Source organism: Anthonomus grandis, chromosome 8, assembly GCF_022605725.1.
Source record: "Anthonomus grandis grandis chromosome 8, icAntGran1.3, whole genome shotgun sequence".
NCBI lineage: Eukaryota > Metazoa > Arthropoda > Insecta > Coleoptera > Curculionidae > Anthonomus > Anthonomus grandis.
Window position 1 is genome coordinate 15,545,284 of NC_065553.1, and position 25,404 is coordinate 15,570,687.

The 25,404-nt window shown below is 30.9% G+C and overlaps 2 protein-coding genes and 1 long non-coding RNA gene across 10 annotated transcripts in view; 2 read left to right on the forward strand and 1 right to left on the reverse strand.

Moving 5' to 3' along the window:
• LOC126739973 (WD repeat-containing protein 47) overlaps window positions 1-25,404 on the reverse strand; it is a 132,299-nt gene that overhangs the window by 68,852 nt on the left and 38,043 nt on the right. For 3 of the 8 annotated variants that reach the window (XM_050445810.1, XM_050445808.1, XM_050445809.1), the window contains exons 9-10: window positions 16,639-16,722; window positions 15,517-15,559 (exon numbers count right to left, since the gene is read on the reverse strand). In XM_050445810.1, coding sequence (XP_050301767.1) covers window positions 15,517-15,559; window positions 16,639-16,722 — 127 coding nt within the window. Of the gene's footprint in view, window positions 1-6,031; window positions 6,386-15,516; window positions 15,560-16,638; window positions 16,723-19,472; window positions 19,650-19,770; window positions 19,795-22,039; window positions 22,244-25,404 lie in introns of those variants that run through there. The other 5 variants (XM_050445817.1, XM_050445816.1, XM_050445818.1 and 2 more) reach the window with 5 other exon arrangements.
• LOC126739974 (uncharacterized) lies at window positions 12,045-13,104 on the forward strand. Its single transcript, XM_050445820.1, has 2 exons — window positions 12,045-12,685; window positions 12,936-13,104. Exons 1-2 carry the CDS (start codon window positions 12,049-12,051, stop codon window positions 13,061-13,063), a joined length of 765 nt encoding a protein of 254 aa, XP_050301777.1. The 5' UTR covers window positions 12,045-12,048; the 3' UTR covers window positions 13,064-13,104.
• Window positions 22,697-23,481, forward strand: LOC126739975 (uncharacterized). The gene is made up of 2 exons (XR_007661754.1): window positions 22,697-23,159; window positions 23,218-23,481. It is a non-coding gene; the product is annotated as an uncharacterized LOC126739975 (long non-coding RNA).

Sequence of the window (25,404 nt, forward strand, 5' to 3'; positions counted from 1 at the left end):
AGAAATAAAAAAACAATTTACAAAAATCAAATATTTTTTCCTACTTGACTTTTTGACTTGATAACTAGTGATTCAAAGCAAAGTAGGAAATGTATGATACTTGAAAGTGCATGAGTTTCAAATATAATACATTTCCTACTTTGATTTAAAATATATCGCAAGGAATGATCCAATTTTGTAAATATTTTTTATACATGAGGCATATAGTAATGGGACAATAAAATGAGGTAAAGACGAAGAAAAATGAATAATACTAAAAACTGCATAATACAAAATTTGCAAAAAATTTGTTTACATGAGTCAGATAGTAATAGGACAAAAAAATTATGTAGAGACAAAGAAAAGAATTTAAAAAAAGGAATATTTTTCCTTTTACTTGAAAACTCGTGTTTCAAGTCAAAGTAGGAAACTCAGAAGTTTCAAGTATCATACATTTCCCACATATTTATCATTATATGTTTCAGGTATCATATATTTGCTATTTTGATTTGAAATATGTGGCAAGGAATGATCCAAAATTCGCAAGAAATTTTTTTACATGATTTAGATAGTAATAGGACAAAAAATGACGTAGAGACGAAAAAACGAATTTAAAAAATGCAATGTTTTTCCTATTTTTACTTGATAACACGTATTTCAAATCAGAGTAAAAAATTTATGAGTTTCAAGTATTATACATTTCCTACTTTTACTTAAAACCTGTCGCAAGGATTGATCCAAATTTCGTAAGAATTTTTTACATGATTCAAATAGTAATGGGATAATAAAATGAGATTAAGACGAAGAAAAGAATTTAAAAAAATCAAGATTTTTCCTACTTTGCCAAAGTAAGAAATGTATGATACTAAAAACTGCACGAGTTTCAAGTCTCATATATTTCCTACTTTGATTTGAAATATGTGGCAAGGAATGATATAATTTTCGCAAGACATTTTTTTCTATATGATTCAGATAGTAGTGGGACAAAAAATGAGGAAGAGGCGAAGAAAAACAGCAATATTTTTACTACTTCTATTTTATAACTCGTGTTTTAAGTCAGAGTAGGAAATGTATGAGTTTCAAGTATCAAACATTTGGTACTTTCACTTGAAATGTGTCTTGTAATGGGAAAAAAAAATAAAGTAGAGGCGAAAAAAAGAATTTAAAAAATGTATTATTTTTCCTTGTCTAACTTGACAACTCGTGTTTCAAGTTTAAGTATGAAATAAACGTGCAGTTTTAAGTATCCTAGAGGATCATAATGAAATTTCACTTTTCGTATATAGTGAGCCAAATTTCGTAAGACGAACACAATTTTAGGTTAATTCAGACAGTAATAAAGAAATAAAATGCGATGTAAATTAAAAATTAGAAAAAGTCAATATTTTTCTTACTGCCAGATTGATAACTTACCTCAGACAAAAGGATCCTAATGAAATTTCCCTCCCCGAACTGATGTAATGGAAGAATAAATTGCGGTAGAAATTAACAGATGAAAAACTCAATATTTTTTAAGTTTTTCTTAATCGTTATAATATGAATGGAATACGGTAGAGACACAAAAATCAGTATTTGTCATATTTTCAACATTATTTAGAACATTAACTAGGAAACTAAAATTTGGTAAATAAACTAAAAAAGGAATATATTTCAAAATTAAATCATGTATATTTATTTATACCATCTTACAACTATAAAAACAAAATGTTTAGCTCCTATGAAAAAAAATTATACATCTTTAGCAAACTCCGTAGAGTCATGAAAATCTCCAATTTAGGTCAATAATTGGTAAACCATGCATACAAGAAGCTGAATAAAATAATAAATCAAATCATGTACGATATAGTTCTTTTTGCTAAGTGTAAAATTAATTTTATATCAATGATTTACTTCCGGGAAGACCACCTTATTCATAAAAAAAGTTTAGAAGATATTTTACAACTTTCTTTCAAATACAACAAAATAATTGATGATTATAATCTTGAGCCTATTCGCAGAAAGTAAGAAGTCCAGAAATGTTTCATTTGATGGATTTTAAAGTATCTGAAAGAGTATTCTGGCAAAGTGTTGCATTCCAAATATTATTTCAACTTACAAATTACAGAGAACATGCATTTAATCTTTCATGAGTTTTTTTAATGTGAATAAGATCTAATTCCGGTATACTTTTTAATAAACAAATAAAAAAAGAAAGTAGCGTTGATTAGGACACACCTTATAAATATGTCTATACAAACAGTAATAAAGTCGAAATAACTGTATGTTATACTATCAACAATTTGCGATCGATCGCAAACCTAAAGCGGCTACCAGTTTCGCCAAATAAAAACAATTACGTAGGCCACAGCCACTTAGTTTATGCATAAACATTTTCGATAACCAAAAAAGATGAGCCTCGTGTGAATTCATTTTAATAATTTCGAGCATAATTTAAATAAGGCGTCAAAACGGCGTTATTTTTTTGTTATGTGCTTAATATGCTAATAGGAGTGTTCGAAATCAATACAAAACATTTGGATCTTGCGTCATTTTCGATAGGTTATAATGTGTAAGTTGGGCATAAGAATTTAAGATTTAAATTTCATATTAGTAACTACATATAAGACTCTACATACACGTTTAAAATATTTTTGGTATTTAACATTATATTAGTTTTCAATAACTAATATTAGATTTCAATAGCTAAAGAACACCTAAAAAGCAAAAGAACGAAGAAAAATTGGATGACAGATCAGAAATTCTGGATCTAATGGAATAAAAGAGAAAAAACAAAGGCAACACAGATGAATAAAAGACACTATATAAAACGGTATATACAGAGAAAAATTAAGGAAGCAAAAGAAAAATATCTAAGGGTTTAATATGAGGAAATAGAAATGCTAGAAGAAAAATTGACAGGTTTCACATGCAGAAAAAACTTGTGGAAAGCATGCCTGTCGCAACTGTTCGATGATGAAAGACCTCCAAAACTGGTGCACTTAAAAATATTAAGATCAGAAATATTATATGTCTTGGAGACTAGGAAACTCGGTAAAGCTACTGGTACTAATCAGATACCTATAGAGTTTATCAAACTTTTTGATGATGATGTAATTGATATTCTTCCGCATCTCTTTAACCGTATTTATTATAAGGAAAACGTTCCTAAAGAATGGTTATCATCTACTTTTATGAATCCAAGAGAGTGCTCAAATTACATCACAAATTATAAGCTATACCTTAAAGATGTTAATGATCATTCACAAAAAAATTTACAGAAGACTCAAGGAAGACAGAAGCTTACACAATTTGGGTTCCACAAAGCACTTGGAACACGAGAGGCGCTTTTTGGGATTAAAGTTCTTTTTCAACGCTGTATTAATACAAGCAAAGCTATATGCATGTTAGATCGGTTTACAGAAACCCTTTGACAAAGTGAAACACGACAAGTTACATCAGCTACTCGTTAGCAAAAACATTAACTCCAACGATGGGCATTTTGAGTCCAAAAAGCTAATACAATGGTAGAAAATCAGCTCACAGAAAAAATTCGCTGCTCCTATGACTGCTGCTATTTAACCTCAATAGCGAAGTTATTTTTAGGGAAACCCTAGAGCCTGACATAGTGGGAATAGTTATAAATAGATAAGTAATTATTAGTAATATGAGGTATGCTAATGACACCGTCTTGTTAACAAGAAATCTTAGACACATACCACAAAAATAACACTTAGAGAAACCCAAATTAATGGTAGTAACAAAATGCCCCCAAGATCTGAACCATGTGAACCTGGCGGTCGAAAACACCACAATAGAGAATGTGCATATAACAGGAGAAATAAGAACAACCATAGAAATAGAAAAATTAAAAAGTTATTAACGGATCGATATTAACATGGAACTTGGCATAGGATCTTGCGCTGGTACGTTTTTTCTACAATTTTGTATGGAGTTCAAGCATGAATCCTCATGACCAAACTACAAGCCTTTGAAATATGTTGCTATGATAGAATGTGGCATAAACCGGGTGCAGGAGTGTGAAATCGTTATATTATAAAAAAGGAAGCTTCAATATCTGTGTCATATAATGAGAGAATAGAAATAGACACTTCTTCAATTGATAGTCCAGGGAAAAATTAGTGGAAAGCGGACCATTGGCGGGACATCGGGTGTCCTGGCTGAAGAACTTGAGAAGAGAATGGTTTAATTGTAGTTATATTTAACTATTCAGAGCTGCAGTCAACAAGGTCCCGCATTGTTGTGATTATAGCAAATCTTCGATAAAAGATACAAAGTAAAAAGGGAACATTTTAGCATACTAAAAAAAAAATTACTATATGAGGTTTCTGGTGCAAATTTCTAGATTTTTAGATAAATGGACATTTATGGATAATAATTTTTCGATAAGTAAACAATTTCAGATAACTAGATATTTTTAGGTAATATGTGACTATATTTAGTTAGTAAATGGACATTTCCAGCATGGAATAATGGAAATAATAGGTAGACATATCTCGATATAACAAGCTATTTCCAATATTCCTGATGAAAAATAGATCTTTTTATTTTTAAAGGAAACTTTTCTAGATAATACATAGAAATGCCCATAAGAGGACAAACCTAGGTGAAGTAGAAATTTAAAATTAGTGAGAGCACATGTTTAGATAGTTAGTTCAAGAATTACAAGATAAATAGATATTACGAGTTAATAAGTACTCATTTTTAGATACTGTTTGTAGACGATAAGTGCTAATATGTGAAAATTTGCAGGTACTATGTAAAAATGGTAAAATGATAAGTGTACATTACAAGATAATGAGCTATATGAATAAAACTAAAATAAATGCTTACAAACATAAGATAGAAATAATGGAAAATACTTAGACCAACAGGTAGGAGTAAAACCAATGCTTCATTCAATATAAATAATAATTCCCTATTCCTTGCAAGCAAATGCTTCATAAAAACGAGTGAATGCTCATATCTTAAATATTGCAAATTAGCAGGTACTCTTGCCTTTTCACTGTTGTAAAAAACAAAATTTAGCGTATTTAGAACTGCATTTTATCAGCCTGATATTGTGTCACCCAACAACAATATTTCAGTATAGAAAAGCGTCGTTTCAGCTATCGAACACACTACTCGATTATTACCCTTTTCTTTGATAACAGTTTATTTTAATTCTTTTTATTTATATGGCTCAATTAAAATTGCAGGTAATAAGTGGAACTTCATTTGAAAAAGTGAATATTTTCAGATTTAGAAGTAAAAAATTTTTAGATAAGTGAAAATTGGGAGTCGTTCAAACCAAGTCATTCGTATTATACTAAAGGTCAGTAATTTTGACTGATTCATCGGTTTAATGCCAATAATTTGACGAAAGGTACGATTTCTTATTTTAATATACTCAGATACATTATGTCATAAAATATCTTCGCATTACCACGGAATTTCGAATTACTATTTGAAAATTTTAACTTATTACCTGGCAACTATCAATTATTTAAAAAAAAAAACTTGCAATATCCATTCAGAGCCATCGTCAAAATTTAAATCATTATAACACCATAAAAAACATCAAATATCCTCATTGCGATTTCACCTAAAACATAATTATGCAAAACAGAAGCAATGCACACACGCCAGTGAGTCACAATAGGTATTGTTGACTTTAGCTATAAATGGAAAAATGGTGTCATCAACTAGTGCCGTGTATGGAATATTGATGAGCATCTTCTATCGTAAATAACTGGCTGATGGAAGTGTCATTATGTCATCGAACACGTTTGAATATCGTTGGGATGTTTAACATTCGTCATTAGGTTTGGTTTGTGGGAAAAATTAGGTTTTTTACACCCTGACGTAAAGTATTGAAAAAGAAAAAAAATATAATAGAAAATTTTCACTCACACGTTTTATATAAGATGATTTTTTGATTCAATTTACTTAATATATACGATTTTTTCAGTTTGGCAACTCCCATTAATTATAATAGGGATAATTGACATTATGATTGGTAATATTTTGGCCCCTAAAACGTAAATTAAAATGCAAAGTTTCATAATTAACTTACCCTTCTCTTTACTAAAATCCTCCCAAAAGGCAAAGGTATCACCAACTCAAAGCACTTAAATTAAAAGTTTCTCTGTAGTAAAACAAAATAAAATTAAACTCTTCAATAATCGAAGGATGAATCTAGGGCACAATTACTTAGCGTGGAATGTCAATAATCCATTAGGCTTTACGAGCTTGAAATTAAAATTAAATGTCCATATTTAATGAATAAAAGCTCCTTTGTTCAAAAACCTAAGATGTAGACAACGATCAGCTGTGTATATATGTAACAAAAAATAATCGCGTAAATATTGGAGGGAAAAAACTGTCGCACTTCTATCGCGCTTCGTCGAAGAATGAATGGATTACTAATGAGAAATACCTGAAGAATGAAGAATATTATATCGCGAATAACCAACCACGTTGACCAAGGCTTCACCGCGGTCTTTCTTCTTTTCTTGACGCTGCTGTTGATTTACATGGGAAGCACGAAAAGTACTATTTTGTCATGTAATATAATCAGTTTTTAAATTTTTTATTTACTTATTATATCCAACGATTATATTGCCTATTGTCTATATGAAAATTTAGTCATAAAATACAGGCCCCTTAAAGGCTGGTAAAAAGTTCTATATTTATCTGAGCAATGATTTTAAAGGATACTGGACATTATCACGATTTCTGAAATAAGTTCACTTTTTTCAGAAATCGAGATATTAGCGCCATTTTTTTAAGCACTTATATTGTATAATTTCGTATCAATGTTTTGAGCTTACGTTGAGAGTTGGAGCCACAATATTTACAAATAAAACGTGCACCGGTTTCTACGTTAACATGAATATTGCCTAAGTCGGAGCTTTCAATGTTTACAGCAAAGGTTTGCTTCAATTATTTTATTTGTCTTGCTTCAATTATTTGTAATTTTTTAAGCACACAAATTTTGCTCACTCGTGATATAGATAACAAACTTAATATAATCCTTTATAGTGATGCACAAAATCACAATCCCATTTTAGCTAATGCACTTTTAAACTTCAAAATAATATCTTTAATTTTTATCTTTCTTTTTTTTTCTTTTTAAATAAAAAAGAAAATATTTTTAGAAATTCTCTGTAGGAAATGCATTCTCAAGTAATTTTTTATATCTCACTAGTTTTTTGTGCTACTTTTTGTACTAATTATATTTTATTTTTTTTACTTCTTCAGTGTGTATTATTTTTTTGTATTAATTAGGTATTATTAATTTAAACAAAAAATATAATTAACATCAATATAAAAATGTAATTGTCTAAGTCCAACGTGACGAAATAACGAATGAAATTTGCCATTAGTTTCACTAAAAATCAAAATTTTTGTTGGTGTGTAATTCATACTTGTATATAATTGAATATATGTATATTTTTTAATAATGGTTCGCAGTTCTGGTCAAGGTCATAGGTCACTAGGACTCTAGAATAAGGTAGGAATTTTATACTATTAATATATTTATGTGAGCACTGATTATACTGGTTTAGGCAGAGCAGTATCATCCAGGAGAAAAAACGATACATATTAATACGATTTTCTTTCGAAGAAAATACTAAATCATAATAATAATTTTCAATGTTATAAATACCAATATCCAGAAATATGTTGTGTTATTATCCAATCGTTATGATTTGGTTCTAGGGAAAAAATGTGTACAGCTTCCCTTAGAGCAGAAAAGTTTATTTAACCCTAATTTAGAAAAGAAATATTTTTATTCAGACCATAAAAAAAAATTACTGCACTCTTAAGGCTGGGCAATGTGAAAAGAAATATCTCACCAGTTTATCTCAACAGAGATTTTGTCAACCAGAAGTAGAAAGACAATGTTTTTTAGTTAACAATTTTTAAAATTAGGAACAAATTAAGAAACAATGGAGTACTAGAGCAATTAAGGAATTCTCCAACTTCTCTTACACTCCTACATTCATAGTTGACAGAATATATTAGATAGCTATTGAATACTAGAGAAATTGGATGGTTGTTTTAGTGAAGATTCTGCAAGAGTATAAGAGATTTTCAATGAATATATTGCAACTATAAATATAGCTTCTTTCAAACCTGCCCTCGTAATCTATTTAGCATCCTTGTCTACTCGATGGCGACACTAGCGGTTATTCATATGCCACTCTCGTTAAGAAAATCGTTGCGGTCGACCTTCCCCGTTACAAATTCGGAAGTTTCATGTTTTGTTGATATCATTTATTTATAAACAACGCAACAGTACTGGGCTGCATTGTGCGATACTTTTCCGTTCTTATTTACTATAATATAGAGATATGCCTTAATGTTTTGGTTTAATCTGTTTTTGATTACCTAGTCAATTCTCTCCAAAATTGAGAGAAGACAAACATGGTAATTATGGCGGTCCATTAAAAAAATTAGACGAAATTTCTTTGTACACCTACTTAAGTGCTCTTTTTAAATTTCCTTACATGTTTGCTTAATTGTGGGTTAAGATGCAAATATATTATGATAATTGGATAATGAAGGTTATGAGACCACCTTTATTAACCGGAACAGTATTTGTACCATGAAGTTACATAAATTGTCTGCCAATTTTGGAAAAATTGATTTATGTCTATGGTAAAGACATATTATACGTCACTGGGTAATATATGCGCTTACTTTTTTTAGCCCATATAAGGCTACATACAGCATTTTCTTCCAGCTTTATATATGTTACTTGTTTAAGTGTTTTTCCAACACAAATAAAAATGATTTTATTTAATTAATGACTAAGTCGCAAAATAAACAAATACTATATAGGTGCCCACAATAATAAATGATGTAAGTAATGTTCCGTTGTTAATCCAAAACCTACGCCAGTAGAACTTTTGTTTGAAAAATTAGAGAGAACCCACGTAACTAATTAATATGCAAGATGATGATTTATTTGATGATTGTGCTATAATGCTAATTTTGATTGACATTAAATAGTTTTGCATAAATACAAACATTTTAATATGAATATTAAAAATAATTGCCGAGATTAATATTATATATCTGTTCCAAGCCTTTTACGTTTATCTCAAAATTTCAATTTTAGATAGTTATAAATCTCTCACACTGGTATCCACTTGAAAGTGCATACCGACTATCAATAACACCCATAATATGCCAATTAATTATTAACGATATTCAAATCCCTGGTGGCTATAACAATGTGCCGCTCACTTATTATTCCAAACGGATAAACGCATTCAAAACAAATTAATAACGCTCGATTCGAATGAATCATTAAATCAATCAGGACGTCTCAGATGTGAACTTGTAATGACTTTTACTGCGGCTATTTTTTTAATGGAATTTTTCACGATAGCATTACAATGGCTTTTACGATTGAGTAATGAGGTTATCACAAAGGATTCATTGTAGTATGCTGAGATAATGAGAGAATATGGGTGGTTTTTATTGTGGTGGATGCTAAGTTTGTACTTGAGAAGGAGGACCGATGAATAATGGAAGTTATTATTTATTAAAATTATTTTTAGGTATATGATAATCATCACCATATATTTGTCTTTTCTAGTTCACGACCTTCGTTTCAGACCCTCCTTTACGTGTCATCACCATAAAGAATGGTTGAGGGTCGTTGTTTCCTAGTTGAAGTGGTGAATTTAATTTTTTTTTCAGATAAGCGTTCAGTGCATCCTTAAATCGTGTTCGTTGTTTGCCACGATTTATTTGTTGTTCTTTTATTTGGCAGTAAAAAAAATTCTTTGACAGTCATGTGTCCTGACAAGTGAACTACGTCCCCTGTCCATGTAACGATGATTATTGTTTGTTTATCGATCCGGCCATTTTATTCAAGGTATCCGCCTGAAACAATCTTGGTGATAGTTCTCTGTGTCTTTTGCAGTCCTAGTAGTCCAGTTCTTACATCCGTATTTTGAAGTAGTTATTACGATTCGATTGTAAATAACGAACTGAGTTTAAATACTAAGACCAGGTTATTGTAAAATTACTTCAGCAGTCGATCAAAGGTAGGACTGACATATTTCAATCGATGTTGAATTTCACCATCTGCCAAGATATGGAATGTGTTCGATGTTCTGAGGCGATGCACATTTGCGTTTTATTAATATTTTGCTTTAACCCTATGCTGGTGCATCCCTCGTTAAACACATTAATAATTATCTGCGAAACCTCTTCAGTCTAAACTTTCGTCTTGACATAAAGTTTGCGAAAGTTTAAAATCCATCGATTCTGCTTCAGGTTTTTCCGCCAGGTACGAAACTAATGACTGCTGATCTTTCCTATTAAGGTTATTAAAACCTTAATAGGAAAGTCCGTCGAATATAAAAAACCACTCGTGCTAGTGTTTGTGGATTACGAAAAAGCCTTTGACTTTATCAGGCACAATAAGATGTCAATGCACTTGCTGACGTCCGGGTTGAGTAGATACTCTGCCTTCCTACAACATATTTACAACCATGCAAAAGAAAGTGTAAGAGTATATGAAAAGACTGATATGCCTACCACACTTCTGGAAAGAAAAGGATCGGGGGTACTGCTCCTGATTTAATTAATTTAAGAGAGTCGCCTAAATACTGTGTGTCCCAGGATGAGCGAATTTATCCGTATAAATAAAAAAAAAATTGAGGATGAAATTTAACCGTTTGGCATCCAGCTCTGCTTGACTAAAAAATAAAATTTAGCATATTTTCTTATTTTTATTTTATTTTTAAATCGAGCATGCCTTGATACGAGCATTTTTTAAATTTTATGCATAGGTAAAGTAGTATTTCTAGGCAAGATATAAAAAAAGTTTATTAGAAAAAATTGTTTAGAATACAAAATTATGCCCGAATACCGAATTTTATAACCATAGGCCTACTTTGATTTTTACGTTTAAATTATTTATTATTTAACTTTTTTAAAAGTTTAAACAGAAACCAAATAAATATTAATAGTTAAAATTAGTTTTACGATCGGTAGGAATTTTTTGCTCGTGGAATGCAACCCGCAAATCTGAATTTCAAAGAATTTATCATGCCAACAATTTTAAAGCGTTCAAACCAACGTACTTGCATACTTTAGAAAAGGGGGATGAAGCGCACAGTTTATTATTTTCTGCTTAGTTAGGTTATACAATTTTAGAAAACAGGGATTTTCATAAAAAAGTAATATTTTCGGACAAATCTACTTTGACGATAAATGGTGTAATTTCATCCCAAAATTGTCAGTTTTGGTCCAATGAAACGCCAAACTTTGAAATCCATGGCAAGAGGCAATATTTTTAAGAAGTCAGCGTATGGTGTGCCATATCTTACCATTTATATATTATTAAACCGTACTTTATTGAAGGATCTCTTAATCAAGAAACGTATCTTCAAATTTTAGAAAGAATTTTTGAAGAATACTTAAAACCTTTACAAGTTGATCAAAGAATGATCAAGAAAAGTCTTTTTTTTCAACACGACGGCTGTCCAGCACACTCCACTATTCGAGTAGCAGAATGGTTGAATACAACTTTTTCGAATCAATGGATTGGAAAACGCGGCCCAATTGAGTGACCGCCAAGGTCACCTCTTTTTACCATTTCTGATTCCTATTTATGGGGCCGGCTCAAGCAAATTGTTTATTCGGAGCCATCACCGAAAGACAGGCAATTACTAAAACAAAGAATTCTAGCACTCTAGCTTGTAATTTAATTTCCATTAAAGAAATTTGAAATTCTTTTAAAATGTTTAGGAAAGATATTGAAAAATGTTTCGATAATGGAGGTAGTAGCTACATTGAATAAATTTAAAATAAGAAAATAAAATACATTTTCTTGTTGAATTAGACGTACTAGGTACATTTTATTAAAGTCGAAATTATACCCATTTGTAATGACGTGATTTTTGTTTATCTTTGTTTACCATATTCCAACAAACTTTTGAAGAAAATTGGTGTCTGATGATTATTCATCTTTTATATACTAGGTTATGTGAAATATCCGTCACTGTCAATCAAAAATATTGGTTTGTCAACTTGCTCTTGAAAGTTATTTCGAAGTGTTAGATAATGCCTAAAAAAAGATATAATAGGTATAATGAACAATCGCAGCTGTTGATTTTAAATATATTGGCTTTTTTTCAACTAGAAAAGAAACAAGTCCGAAACGGAATTGCACTTCAAATTGAGAATGTGATACAGCGAGCCGCAGATGCAACAAAATTGAGCACAACGATCGCAAATATAAAGAAGAATGGGTTAAAATCAGATCAGGATTACGCAGCCCGTATATCTTCCAAGCAAAAGACAGCAAAAACCAAAATTACAACATATTTGAAACATAGAATTCGGGACACAATTTATTCTATGTACGCCAGAAAAGAATATGTAATATTGGCAACAATAAGAGAAAAGTTCAGGGAAGAAATTGAGTATTTTGAGTTTTCCATTGACTCCTTAAGAAGATGGATCAATAGTATAGGCTTCAAGTGGAAAAAATCAAATAACAGAAAATATTTGATGGACTTGCCAAATATTGTTCATAAAAGAATCAATTTTTTAAGGGAGTATATCAAAAATAGAAATGTAGGTCCGGAAGGTTTTACTCCAGTTTTCATTGACGAGACGTGGATTTTTAGCAAGGGATCATTTCGTAGTAGCTGGCAAGATGACACCAAGCACACGGATTCAAGGAAAAACAGTGAATGTAAAAATTATCTGGTTATCTTTTTAGATTTTCTTTTTAATAAAAACTATTGCCCTTGTAAGAGCCCTCTAACTTCATAATTTCATCTGTTTCATAGTTTCATATAATTTCTCTCTAAGACAATATGAGGGAATTTAACTCCATACGCTACTCGTATGTGCCTGGAACATTACTTATTAATTATATTAAATTTATGTTCTGGAAGAATGATTTCTAAAAGAAGAGAATTAAATTATCGTTTATTTTTAAGGTCATCGTTATATCGTGGTCCACGCCGGAACCAAAGATGGCTTCATCAAGGGTGCAAATTTAATATTCAAGAGTGGATTAAAGACGGGAGATTATATGAACAGGAAAAAACTTCGAAAACTGGTTTAAAACTCAGCTGGTTCCAAATCTTCCCCCAATGTCATTTATAATCATGGACAATGCAAGTTACCATTCTGGTTTATTAGAAGAAATCCCGAAAAAATCTTGGACAAAGCAGAGACTGACCGAATGCTTGAAGAAAAAGAATATTGGCTATCCAGAAAAAGCCATGAAAGATAAAATATGGAGTATTGCACGCAGAAACCGCCCTAGTGAAAAAAAGTACTTCCTTGATGAATATTTTAAACCTTTAGGATACAAAATTTTGCGACTGCCACCATATCATTGCCAGTTTAATGCAATTGAAATGGTATGGTCGGAATGTAAACGAAAATATGATCAATATATTTCCAATTTTAAGGGGTCACCTTCAGAAGTTCTGACTACATGGGAAAGGGTAATAAACGAAATGTCTATAGGTCATTGGCAAAAATATGTTTTTCATACAGAAAAGGTAATTGAAAAGGCTTGGGAGGCAATACAAGTGTGTGATGCCTATGACATTCTGCCACTTGTGACTACGACTGACAAAGACGACGATGACGAAGACAATATCTCTGATTTCAGTTCTGACTCTGACAATACTGACGAGATTGATTAAGCTTTTTTTGTTCTAGCAAATTTTATTTTATGATCGTCGTTTAAGTATTCAATCATATCGTTGCAATTTCATTAACTTGGTAATGCAATATGGCGTGTTTTTTTTGAGTTTGTATGTTTTATTTTTTGGAATCGTATTTTCATTTTAATGTGTTAACATATTCCTTCAAGCAGCATTTTTTTTCATGAACAAGTAAATTAAATTGTCAGTATTTAAATTTTTCCCAGTGAGTTAAAATAATTTTATACCATTATTCACAATTTTTGTAAGCTCGGTTTTGTTACGTCTACTGCTCGTGCCGAATTCTACTTTTCAAATATGTTGTAGACTTGGTTTTTGCGGTCTTTTGCTTGGAAGATAATGAGCAGCGTAATCCTGATCCGATTTTATCTCATTCTTTTTTATATTTGCGATCGTCGTTGTGCTCAATTTTGTTGCAACTGCGGCTCGCTCTATCACATTCTCAATTTGAAGTGCAATTCCGTTTCGGACTTGTTGTTTATGTCCCATTATTTATGATTAATTATAATAATATTTGTTAATTGTTAAGTTTGTTAATAATACAATAAATACTACAAGATTTTTTAAATTTTTTTGGGAATGAAAGTATATACACGAATATAAAAATATAATAATATGCTAAAATAAATCATTTGTTAATTTCAGAACGTATAATGGTAAAGTTTCTAACCTAATATTGATTGGCAAAAATATATACGCCATACGTTTTTTCTCACCTGGATGACGTAACTACAAATGGGTATAATTTCGACTTTACAAACATATTTTTGAATTTTTGAGGATGGTTTGTAACTCTTAGATCAGTGATTTAACTATTAGATAAATAAATTAGTTAGTGTTTCTCTAATAATTAAATATGAATAAAAAAATTAATTGGTACACAAAACGTAAAAATCAAAGTTGGCCTATGGTTATGAAATTTGGTATTCGGGCATAATTTTGCATTCTAAATTTAATTAATCCTACTTTTTTTATATCTTGCCTAGAAATACTACTTTACCTACTCATAAAATTTAAAAAATGCTTGTATCAAGCCATGCGTGATTCTTAAAAAATAAAAATAGGCTAAATTTTATTTTTTAATCAAGCAGGGCTGGATGCCAAACGGTCGAATTTCAACTACAAGATTTTTTGTCATTTTAACATATAAATTCGCTCATCGTGGGACACACTGTATATAAATTTTTGAATATTTGATAATTTGACCTTTGATATAAGAGAAACCGCAAAATAGATTATTGGAGCGAAGTACACTATAGAGCATTGCTAATCACATTATCTTAATGTATATTTAATTATTTTAAGGCCAACATTAAAGCAAACATAATTATTGTTATAAATAAATAATAACATTAATTTACTAGTAAAGCATCCTTCTAAATATGTTAAATCTATTTTTTATTCTCCAAAATAGACAAAAATAATAAACTAAATGTATTTATTTAATTTAAGCATGGTTCTAACTTTCGTAACAAACAAGTTTCAAACAAGAGAAAAAAAATATGTAACACAAAAACCGAAAGTATTTTAACATATATATAAAACACGCTGAGGAACTTAAAAACTACTTTTATTTAGTAGCAATTACTTACTAACTATTCAAAACGCGCACAAGTGCGTCCATTTTCACATTTCAAACCAGTTGGAGCAGTTTTTAATGGAATTAAATAGTATAATAACTGTAGTATTTATCTCGAGTATAAGTCGTTTAATAAGAAATTAAAGCGCGGCTGCAGAACGCGACCCAGTAAGTAAAACATTACTGATGGCATATGTTCTTTTATGCTAAGTACACCCATTAAATGTTTTATTTTTTCGATATGTGGTGCAAAAAACTTACCCGAGTATCGCTCATGTTTGAGGTACTACTGAAAGCGCCCTCTCTGAAATAATAAAATAACTATTTTTAGTACTTCTATGTTCGATATTTAGAGTGAATGATGCTGTATTGGAACAACAGCTTAGTGCTATAGTTAAGTATGTCCAATCATTTATGAACTATGTCATTTAATCTTCAAGTTCAATCTTAATACTTCCTGGATGTTATAATTATATTAGAGAAGAAAATACCTTTAAGGTGTAATATTTCTATATTCTACAACTTTTTTTTATTAATATTTTTGATAATTTTAGAAATATTTGTATCAGTTAGGGTTATCACTCTATTTATAAGAAATCTCCATTTTCACTTTTCGGTTTTAGTAGAAAGTCAAATATATTTTTTAAATTTTTATTAGTTAAAGATCAATTTTTAGAGCCATTAGAATTTAGTTAAAAATAAATATATATAAAAAACAAAAAAAGGCTTAAAATTAATGTAAGAATTTTTTTTATAATGTGGAGTTAAAAAGCTAAAATTATTAAAAATGTTGTATAATGTAGTAAGTGATCTAAAAATACTCATATTATATCTTTTAAGATTTTTAAGTTTACTTAAACTAATACTCATAGAACGGTCGCGAAATTTAACTAACTAAAAATACAAAATTCTCATAAGACATGAGCCAAGATGAAGGATGTGATAGAGGAGATAATTTCCGATAAAAAATTTGACAAGTAAATTGTTTTCTTACACATCTCGTACAGGCAGGATTCTGACTTAGATACTCTATATATGCCCACACTTTAGAACTCAATGGTCTCACTTTATACAAGGTATTCCAGATTTCAGATTCCGAACCTCAGCAATTTTCAAAAATCGATATGAGCCGAGTGACTTTAAGGAGTAAGAAAATTAATTTTAATCTGACATGGATAATCGAAATTGTACTGTATTATGACTTGAAATTTACAAAAACATTAAAGGGCCAAAATGATTATTTACACGAACTGGTCAAATTGCATACTTTATGCTCAGTATTTAAAAAAATCTGACTTTAAATAATCCTATAGACTGTCGACCTTTATAATTTTAATGTTGGTTCACCCTATACAACTATCATTTTTAAATAAAACATCTCACCTAAAGACGTCTCCAGTGCCATTCACCGCTGGTTTTGGTGATGTCGTCCCTCTTGCATTACCGTTCAGGTTTTTATTTAATTTGCTGAAATAAAAATAGGATTTAGTCATTTTCGTATCTACGTTTATTGTTTTTATTTATTTTTAACAAAATATAAGTGAAAGCTCTACTGGTTTTAGAAACGTCAGCTCAGTCTGCTTAAGCTATAACTTTTTGACAACGACGTGGCATCGATGAAATTTAATTTTGCATAGTAACAATAAACATATTAGCCCAAACCTCGTTGATTTTTTAAAGTAAAGTCTGTTTGGAATTGTCGTAGGGATTTGATCAACTTCTTGCCACATATTCTCAATAGGGTTTAAATCCGATAATTGTACCGGCTATTGGAGGACCTGGATCCTAAAACCACTGCTGAACAAGATGAGATGTATGCTTTGGATCGTTATCTTGCTGAAACAAGAGTTGCAAAAGCATTTTCCGCCTTCCACTCAGCATAAGACAACAAAAATATTTTGGCGTTCGTCCCTGTATATCAATCAATCCATAGTCCCGTCTATAAAGTGCAATGGACTTTCTCCACTCCAGGAAAAGCAACGCCATAAAAACACACTACCCTTTCCGTGCTTTATTGTTGGCATTGTGTTCTTTGGTTGGAACCTTGTATTGACAGTCTGCCTGACACGTCTCCTTCAGGTAGAATTGAAAATTTTATAACAAGTTTCGTCGCTGAATAATATTTTTTCCAATATTGGACTGTATTAACTGTTGGTTGGAATGGCTGCCTACAATCCATTCTCCAATGCATCAAGGATAGTGTGCTGATACCATAATAAACATTATACAGATATGCCTTAATATACCTGGCTTCCAGTACTAGAGGCTTGAGTTAAATTCATCTGCGCACTTAAAAAATCCTATGCACAATCAATATAAAACGATCAACAAGGTAGCATGGCAGACTCGGGTTAGACGAAGAATATGCCTTAACTGAATATCACTCAGATCCTCGGTACTGGACTGATTTTGTCAGTAATAATCTTTAAAAATAAATTATTAATTGTCAATTGAATCAAGGTCTGTTCAGATTAAGTAAGATGTTCTGCTGGATCATCATTAATTAGTCCACTACTACTGCATAATTAATCTGATGTTCCACATCCTCAAAGTATTCCTAAGAATAATCCATACGCGGATTTATAAAAAATGCGAAGAAAACATAAATAACACTCAATTAAGATTTCACATTTTTTGGACGCACTAACACAGAGATGTAGGAATATGAAGATAGTCATTATTGCGTCAGGCATCAGAAGATGCTAGAGATATTATCAGCAGCCGGGATTGACAAGAAAGACATTACAATCATAGCACAACTCCACTGGAAACAAATTGCAAAGGCTCGAGTAGAGTACGACAGGAGATTTGTCTTCGCTCCTGTATAATATATACTCGGCCATTTTCAGAGAGACTCTAGTGGAAGATATAGGAGGTATGAAAGGGAATGGAGTCCGCATCACTAATATAAAATACGCATACGACACTGCGATTTTAGCAGATAACAAAACAGTAAAAAGTTATAAACCAGATTACACCACAGTGAACGATTCGGACTATACACGAACACTTCCAATACCAAATTAACCGTTTTCTCCAAGGTAAAGATAGAAACGCTTTTAATAAATAGCAGAAATATCGAACAGGTATCATCCTTCAAATATCTTGGCATCATAAGCAACTCGCTGTGCAACCCGCAACGGCAGATATATTCTAAAATAGAACAAGCTAGGAAAATATTCACCAGAATGAAGCAGTTCTTCAGCAGTCTTGATTTGAGCTTGGAGCTCAAAATACACATAGTTATGAGTTATATCTTCAGTGTATTACTGAACGGTTGTAAAGGCTAGACTCTCGATCTGATAACTGAGAGTAGGATAGAGGCTTTTGAGATGTATATATATCGCTACATGCTTCGTATCTTATAGATTCACTGAGTTACAAACGAAGAGGGATTAAGAAGAATGGAAAACGCAAAGGAGTTATTAATCATCATTAAAGAGAGAAAAAGAAGATATATAGATGTTACATCATGAGAGGTAAGAAATACGAATTACTGAGTATCATAATTAAAGGAAAGATTCAGGGAAGAAAATTTATTGGGAGACATCAGAACACCTGGTGGATAGTCATTGGAACATATTTCGAGTGCACTTCGACTGAGATATTTAAATATGATATATTCAGTATATTCAGGACAATGTTAGCCATATGGATCGCCAAACTTCGTGAAGAGAGGGCGTAATAATAAGAAAAAGAATCTTAAACTGTCTAATTTAAGTGAAGGTGTCCTAATTTTAGCATTTTTCCCAATGTTCATTGTATCTAAAGCAGTTACATATACCAGCAGTATATATTTTGGAAATATAAACTGCCTAGAAATAGCAACTCCAGGCAAATTGGTTTACCCTTTGGCATACTTAATGCTGTCAAAAATAAGAAAAAGGCTTTATTTTGAATTCTTAAAGATATGTTTCCATTCTCACTTGAAATAGACTCCTTTTTTGGAAAAAATAAAAAAGTTACTTTGCTTTTGTCGTGTTTGCATTATGACTTACTTGTTTGACATTTGAAAACAAACATTTTACCTATGCTAGCAGCCTAATATCCACTTTTAAACTAAATGGTGTTTTATCTTCGCTAATAACAATTTCATTTTTAATAATTAAATTGTCCATATAAAAGTTTCTTTACTTTTGTGCCTACTCTACGTTTATAATTTTACACGTGTTTCGATCAAAAAACAAAATGTATTTATTCAATTCAAATCCAAATACCTCCCACTACTTCCATGGACACTACAGCCAGACTTGTCCATGTAGGTCACCACTTTGGTATGTCCATGCTCTGCTAGTTTTCGCGCTACCGGCGGGTGGAGATGTTTATTGTAATACATATTTTAGCTCACATTAAATGAAACTAGTTCAGCAAATATGTTGATTTCAAATGCTACCCTAGATTAACCCCCAGATTAAATGAAGATATTGGATATATTAATACAATACTCTCCTTGAACAACATTGTCGTATTCTATTTATTTACCCATCCTTTTTTCAAATAAATGTCTCTACATACCCAGACTCTTCATTAATAGTCTTGTCTAAAGCCATTAAAACCTGTTCCTCTTCACTTAAACCCATTTTACAGTAATAGTTAAAACTTAAGCCTGTGTAGCCACTAAACACAAACTAATCGCAAACCCGATTTGACGTTTTAATCCTACTTCCAAATACTAGTTATCTAACCGTAAAAAAGAAACAAAGTATGAATTCGCCAATATTACCAATCACCGGTAGCAATCAAAATGAATGTAGAACCAGCATGTAGTAATTATTCTTATTCTTAGCACGGCGAATTAGTTTATAAATTACAAGTATGTTTTGTTTATTGGCCTGAATTCCTTCGGTTGGATATTTGGTTTATAGAAAATTTATGAGAAGACATTTACTTTGAAGTGAAAAAGTCAAGTGAAAATTTACTTTTTCCCTATTTTCAGATAAGTTCAAACCATCTCAGACTTTTATGTAGGATGCTTATCGTAAATATATTGAACCAAATTACGTGACACAATTTCATGATGATTCAGACAATACCTTTTAATTGGCTAAATAAGAAAATTCATTAAACCAGGCAATCGTCTCTATAGAACCTCGAAAATGATGAAACAAACAAAATTCCGACAAACGCATTACGGGGAGAGACATCAGACGAAATGCAGACAATCGATGATGTAATGCACAGATTTAGTTTGCTGCTAATGGTTGCCAAAGAATGTTATCTTAGTGTACATTCCAAGTCAAGTTTTATATAGGAGTTACTGACCTCTTGTCTTGTGAGGGTAAAGTCAATTTCGTTAAAAAAAAGTAGTAAAAAAAACGAAAACGTGCCTTATAGCAGTTTTTACAAAAAAAGGGTGGACTTTTATGGATAATCTTAAGAATTTATTGTGAATTAAATAGTCTAAATCCTGATTTAGAAGGATTTTATGGGCAAATTGGGTTAAAGAGGTTGTCTTATCTGAAGATTAATTTAAAAGTTGTTAAAATACATAGGGTTGTCGAGCTAAAAAATACGTAAATTTTACTTTTGAAAAGAGGTGGTTTCTTATTCACATCTAGTAAGAAAGATGACAAAAGATGAAGATTTTCAAAAAAACAAATATTTACAATTTAATCTCATTGTTTTATTTATTGTTGTTCTCCATTGGAAAATATGAGATATGCAAAATGCTAATAAAAAAGTACTGAAAAGGCGACCAGTCATACAATTATAGAAACGGAATTTGAAATTGAAGTCAATCAGAGATAAATAACTAGTTTAGTGTTTCTTTCACTTGCTTGGTAATAAAAGTTTGATTTGCATTTTGTGACGTTTTGAACTGGAAAAAGAAATTCCGATCCCATAATGCGGAAAATACTTGCTGTTTTAAAGAACCTATAAAATATTTCTTAAACATTTAAAAGTGAAGAAAAATTATATTTGGCGCATAAAAATACTTTTATAAAACACACGAAAATATGTGTTCGAAATAAAATATCACTAAAAATATATTGAGGAATAAAATCCAGTTCTGCACATGCGTCCTAAAAACATCGACAAACCAAAGAGTCTCTAAAGTCCCTCCAAGTATAAAATTAACTATAGTTTAGGACAACTTCTCGTATGCAATTCTCAATGGCCATTCATTAGCAAAGATCTTGTTCATCGATTATATATGTATAAATATGATTATTGTATACTGAAAATCACATTCCCTTTCCTATTAACGCTATAATATATTATTTAAGATTTTTTGGGTTAGTTTACATGTTAGCAAAATTAAATCAACCAATAAAAATGTCTGACTAAAGCAATAAAACTGGAAGTATGCAATGCCGAACAATAATAAATATTTGTTTTAAATGTTAACACTTATATGGTGCTTACTGAAATTTTGGTAATTTGGTATTTTGTGACATAAGTAAGATTAAATTTTCATCAATCAATTAATTAATCAATTAAAAAATTAATTTAATCATTTTGCTAAACTTTTAAAAGAAGTGGTTGAAAAAAATCGTATATCTCTTATTATACTCAAATAGTAATTTTAAATTCAGGTTACTTGGCAAAATGCTTCAGAACGTTTGATGTAAAATTTCCTCAAATATTTCATTCACTTAAGAGTAATACAAAATAGCAAATATTTTATATTGCTATTATATTAGTTCCTAAGAAACCCCATCTTAAACAACAAACAAAGGGCAAAACGATACCAGTCGATTAAATTATGACCCCTTTTTCAAGATCTATTACTAAGGTAGCTTTTGAAAACATAAAATAGGAAATTTAACACAATTTTAGCAACCTTTACACTAATACCCTCAAAACACAACAAAACACTCCATTTTACACAAAAATTCCGAAGGCACTAACTGTCAAAGAATCAGCAACTTGTGCAAACTGCACGTTCCAAAGAGAAAAAAATAATTGAACGAAAAAAAAGCGATTACGGTTAATTGCTGTGTGCTGCAATTATGCGGCGGTACCCGACGCGGAAAAACAAACGATGATCGACGCCTACTGACTCGCAGATTCTCCTGATACTACGAGAATAATGATTTAAATAACAATGCGGGATAAACATGCTGAATATGGTTATTTTTGGATTGCGATATGTGGAGTACTGCATATAAATAAATTTAAGTTAGGAATTTTAGTTAATGCAAATTAAATATTAAGTTTGTTCGCGCGAGAAATCCTGAACTACTTCGGGATTAAAGTGCATGCGCTTTTATGGCTTGTCGTTCGCGGGACATAAAAACCCTCATTCGGAGGTAAAAATTAGGCGTTCACGGAACAATTATATTGTGTTCATAATTAATTCCGAATACGTTCAATAGATCCTAGAGTCAAAGCAAGAGGGTATAATCCTGCAAACAGGCTTAATTTTTTTTAACAATGATTACCATTCTCAAAATACAGAAACTATTGTTCATACGTTAAATATATCTGGTGAGAGTAATTCGTATATTTTAATTGAACTTGTTAGTTATTGTAATATATGACATGAAGTAAAATATAAATAATTAGAAGAGTGGCTTGCAAATCATGAGGTACCGAAAGGACACAATTACTTCAAGAAGCCTCTGAATATTATCATCATGAGATTGGAAATTATAAGAAAATACTTCAGAGTGTTTTAGTTAGTTTTCAGTTAGTTTCAGAGTGGTGGCTAATCGATTTGGAATAACAAAAATTTCTCTTCATAAAATCGTACGAAGAGTGGCATTCTTTTTAAGCAATTTATCACCAGATTATATAAAGTTCCCAACTCCTAACTAGCAAATACTAATTCAAATGTATGCTTTGCTGAAAAATATTTTCCAGGAGTGATAGGTGTAATTGATGACACACATATTAAAATTGACAAGCTTCAAGACGATCCAGATTTTTATTTAATTAGGAAACATTTTTACTCTATTCAGGTGAGTTTGTGCTATATTTTAAAGTTATAAGTACTTAATTCTTAACTGTATGTTTTAGGCTCAGGTTGTATGTGACCATCAAAAGAGAATTCGCGATATATTCATAGGTTATCCAGGCTCAGTTCACGATAGTCGAGTTTTTCGATCATCACCATTAAATGATACTTTGAAACAGAGTGAAACAGAAAGAGGTGGTGCTTTTTTTCTTATTTGAAATAGCGGATATCTATGTACTAAACACTTATTAACGCCATTTAAAGATTTAACTAGAAGGCAAAGAAACTTTAATTATCTTTTATGTTCCAATAGATATTTAATTGAACATTGCTTAGGATTAATTAAACAAAAATTTCGATTATTATATCATTTGAAATTAAAAAATATAGATAATACTGTTCATTTTATTAGAGCTTGTGCTATTTTGCACAATATATCAATGAGTGATAATATAGAATTTGAAGAAAATAGAGCCGAACAGAAAACAGAAATGAAGCGTTGATTATGCTTGGTGGAGAAAATATGGGCCAAGAAGTAGAAGATGACGGGGATGGTATAAGAAAAAGAACTATTATTATGAATGCTCTGCAATTTAGCATATAACTTTTTTAAATGTGAATTTTAGGTACTGAATAATATTCATACACATGTATAAACTAAATGTAAATTCTACCTTTCAAATGTTTTTACTAAATATTTTCTCCTAAAGCCAATATAACTACAAAAAACTTTAATCTGTGCAAATGTCCGAGAAAGGCAAAATTAATGGCTTTTTAATATATTCTTCTTGTTCTTCCAAAAGCTTATTCTTTTTAATTTTCTCTGCCAATTTTTTTTCTTCTATTTCTATAATTTTTTGATAAAATTCTTTTCGATCATTTCTTATTTCTTTTAACATTCTCCTTTTAACTTTCTTGTTTTATAGCTAGTTGTGAACGTCGCTTTCGAAAATTTCTTATTTGCTTCTTTTTTACCATTTTCGTCTCGCCTGACTGTAATTTCATTATCGGACCAACAACTTCAATCTAAAGAAAAGAATATCGTTGGGTTTATATTTTCTTCGTACCCAAGATGGATTTCACCATATCTGCATAGTCAAATGTTTGTCTTCCTCTGCCCGTGTTCTTGTTGAGTTATGTATATTTTTTGTACATCCTCTCTAAATGTTTCGAGCGATATTCGCAATGCGAAGGCGTCATATTTTTCTTATTTTTTTGTTTCAATTCGTTTGCAATTATGCCATACATTTTCTTAAGGTTTCTTAATTTAAGACACCCAACTTGATTACGATATTTTTTGTATAAGGCCAAACACATTAGGGTAATATTATGTGTCAATTGAAGTGACTCATATTGTGAACGAAAAGGTAAAATTAAAAACTCTGATAGCTCTAAAAATAAGCACAATGCATTTTATTATATGTTTATGTTATTGTTCTAATAATTTTTGTAAAAACGTAAATTCCTTTTTGTTAGAAACAACTTAGCCATAAAAATGATTTTCAAATATTAAAATAAGAAAATGTGTCTCTATGCTATTCTTGTTTATAATATACTTATATTTGAAATATGTTTAAAGTCCAGTGCAACGATATATTAGAATGGTCACCCGTCAAAACAATAGCATTTTACTTCTCAAACAATGTAAATAGAAGGTGGATGACATTGTTTGGCAGGTGGAATGCTGGTGTTTTGACGAGTGACCATTCTAATATATCGTTGCACTGGACTTTACCTTCATCCATTGCGAGGTCTTCGAAAATATCACAAAACTGTCTTGAACGCACAATTGTTTTCTTGTTGAGATTACAATACAAAACTTGTTTGTAAAACGTAAATAAATGTGATTAGCCTCTAAAAGCGTTTGTGGGTTACCTAGATTCCAAATTAGTACGGGATAAAACATGCGCAATGTAGTAGTAAGTTGGGAATTCGGATGTATTCCGAAGTAGTTCAGGATTTGTCCCGTGAACAAACCTAATTGTTTCACCTTTTTTTCAATCACCACAGTTCACTGCATATGACATAATAATAAAACATGCCTATAAACTATTCTAGATAAGGTTTTTTTTATCGCTGTTCCGGCAGAATACTGATACAATAGTTAACTGTAAAATTTTCAATAATATTGAGTTAAGCCGCTCAAGACAAGTGTTTAAAAAATATACAATACATCACGAGAAAATATCGGCTTAAGTATTTATTTGCCGACTCGTTGCCGCTAGATGACAGTTGCGTCAATTTAAAAG

What these genes read in the sequence shown, in the direction of transcription:
- LOC126739974 (XM_050445820.1), top strand. Translation starts at nt 12,049, where the DNA reads ATGCCTAAAAAAAGATATAATAGGTATAATGAACAATCGCAGCTGTTG. An exon ending in TTCAAGGAAAAACAGTGAAT is followed by an intron (nt 12,686 to 12,935) that starts GTAAAAATTATC and finishes TTTATTTTTAAG; the next exon opens with GTCATCGTTATATCGTGGTC.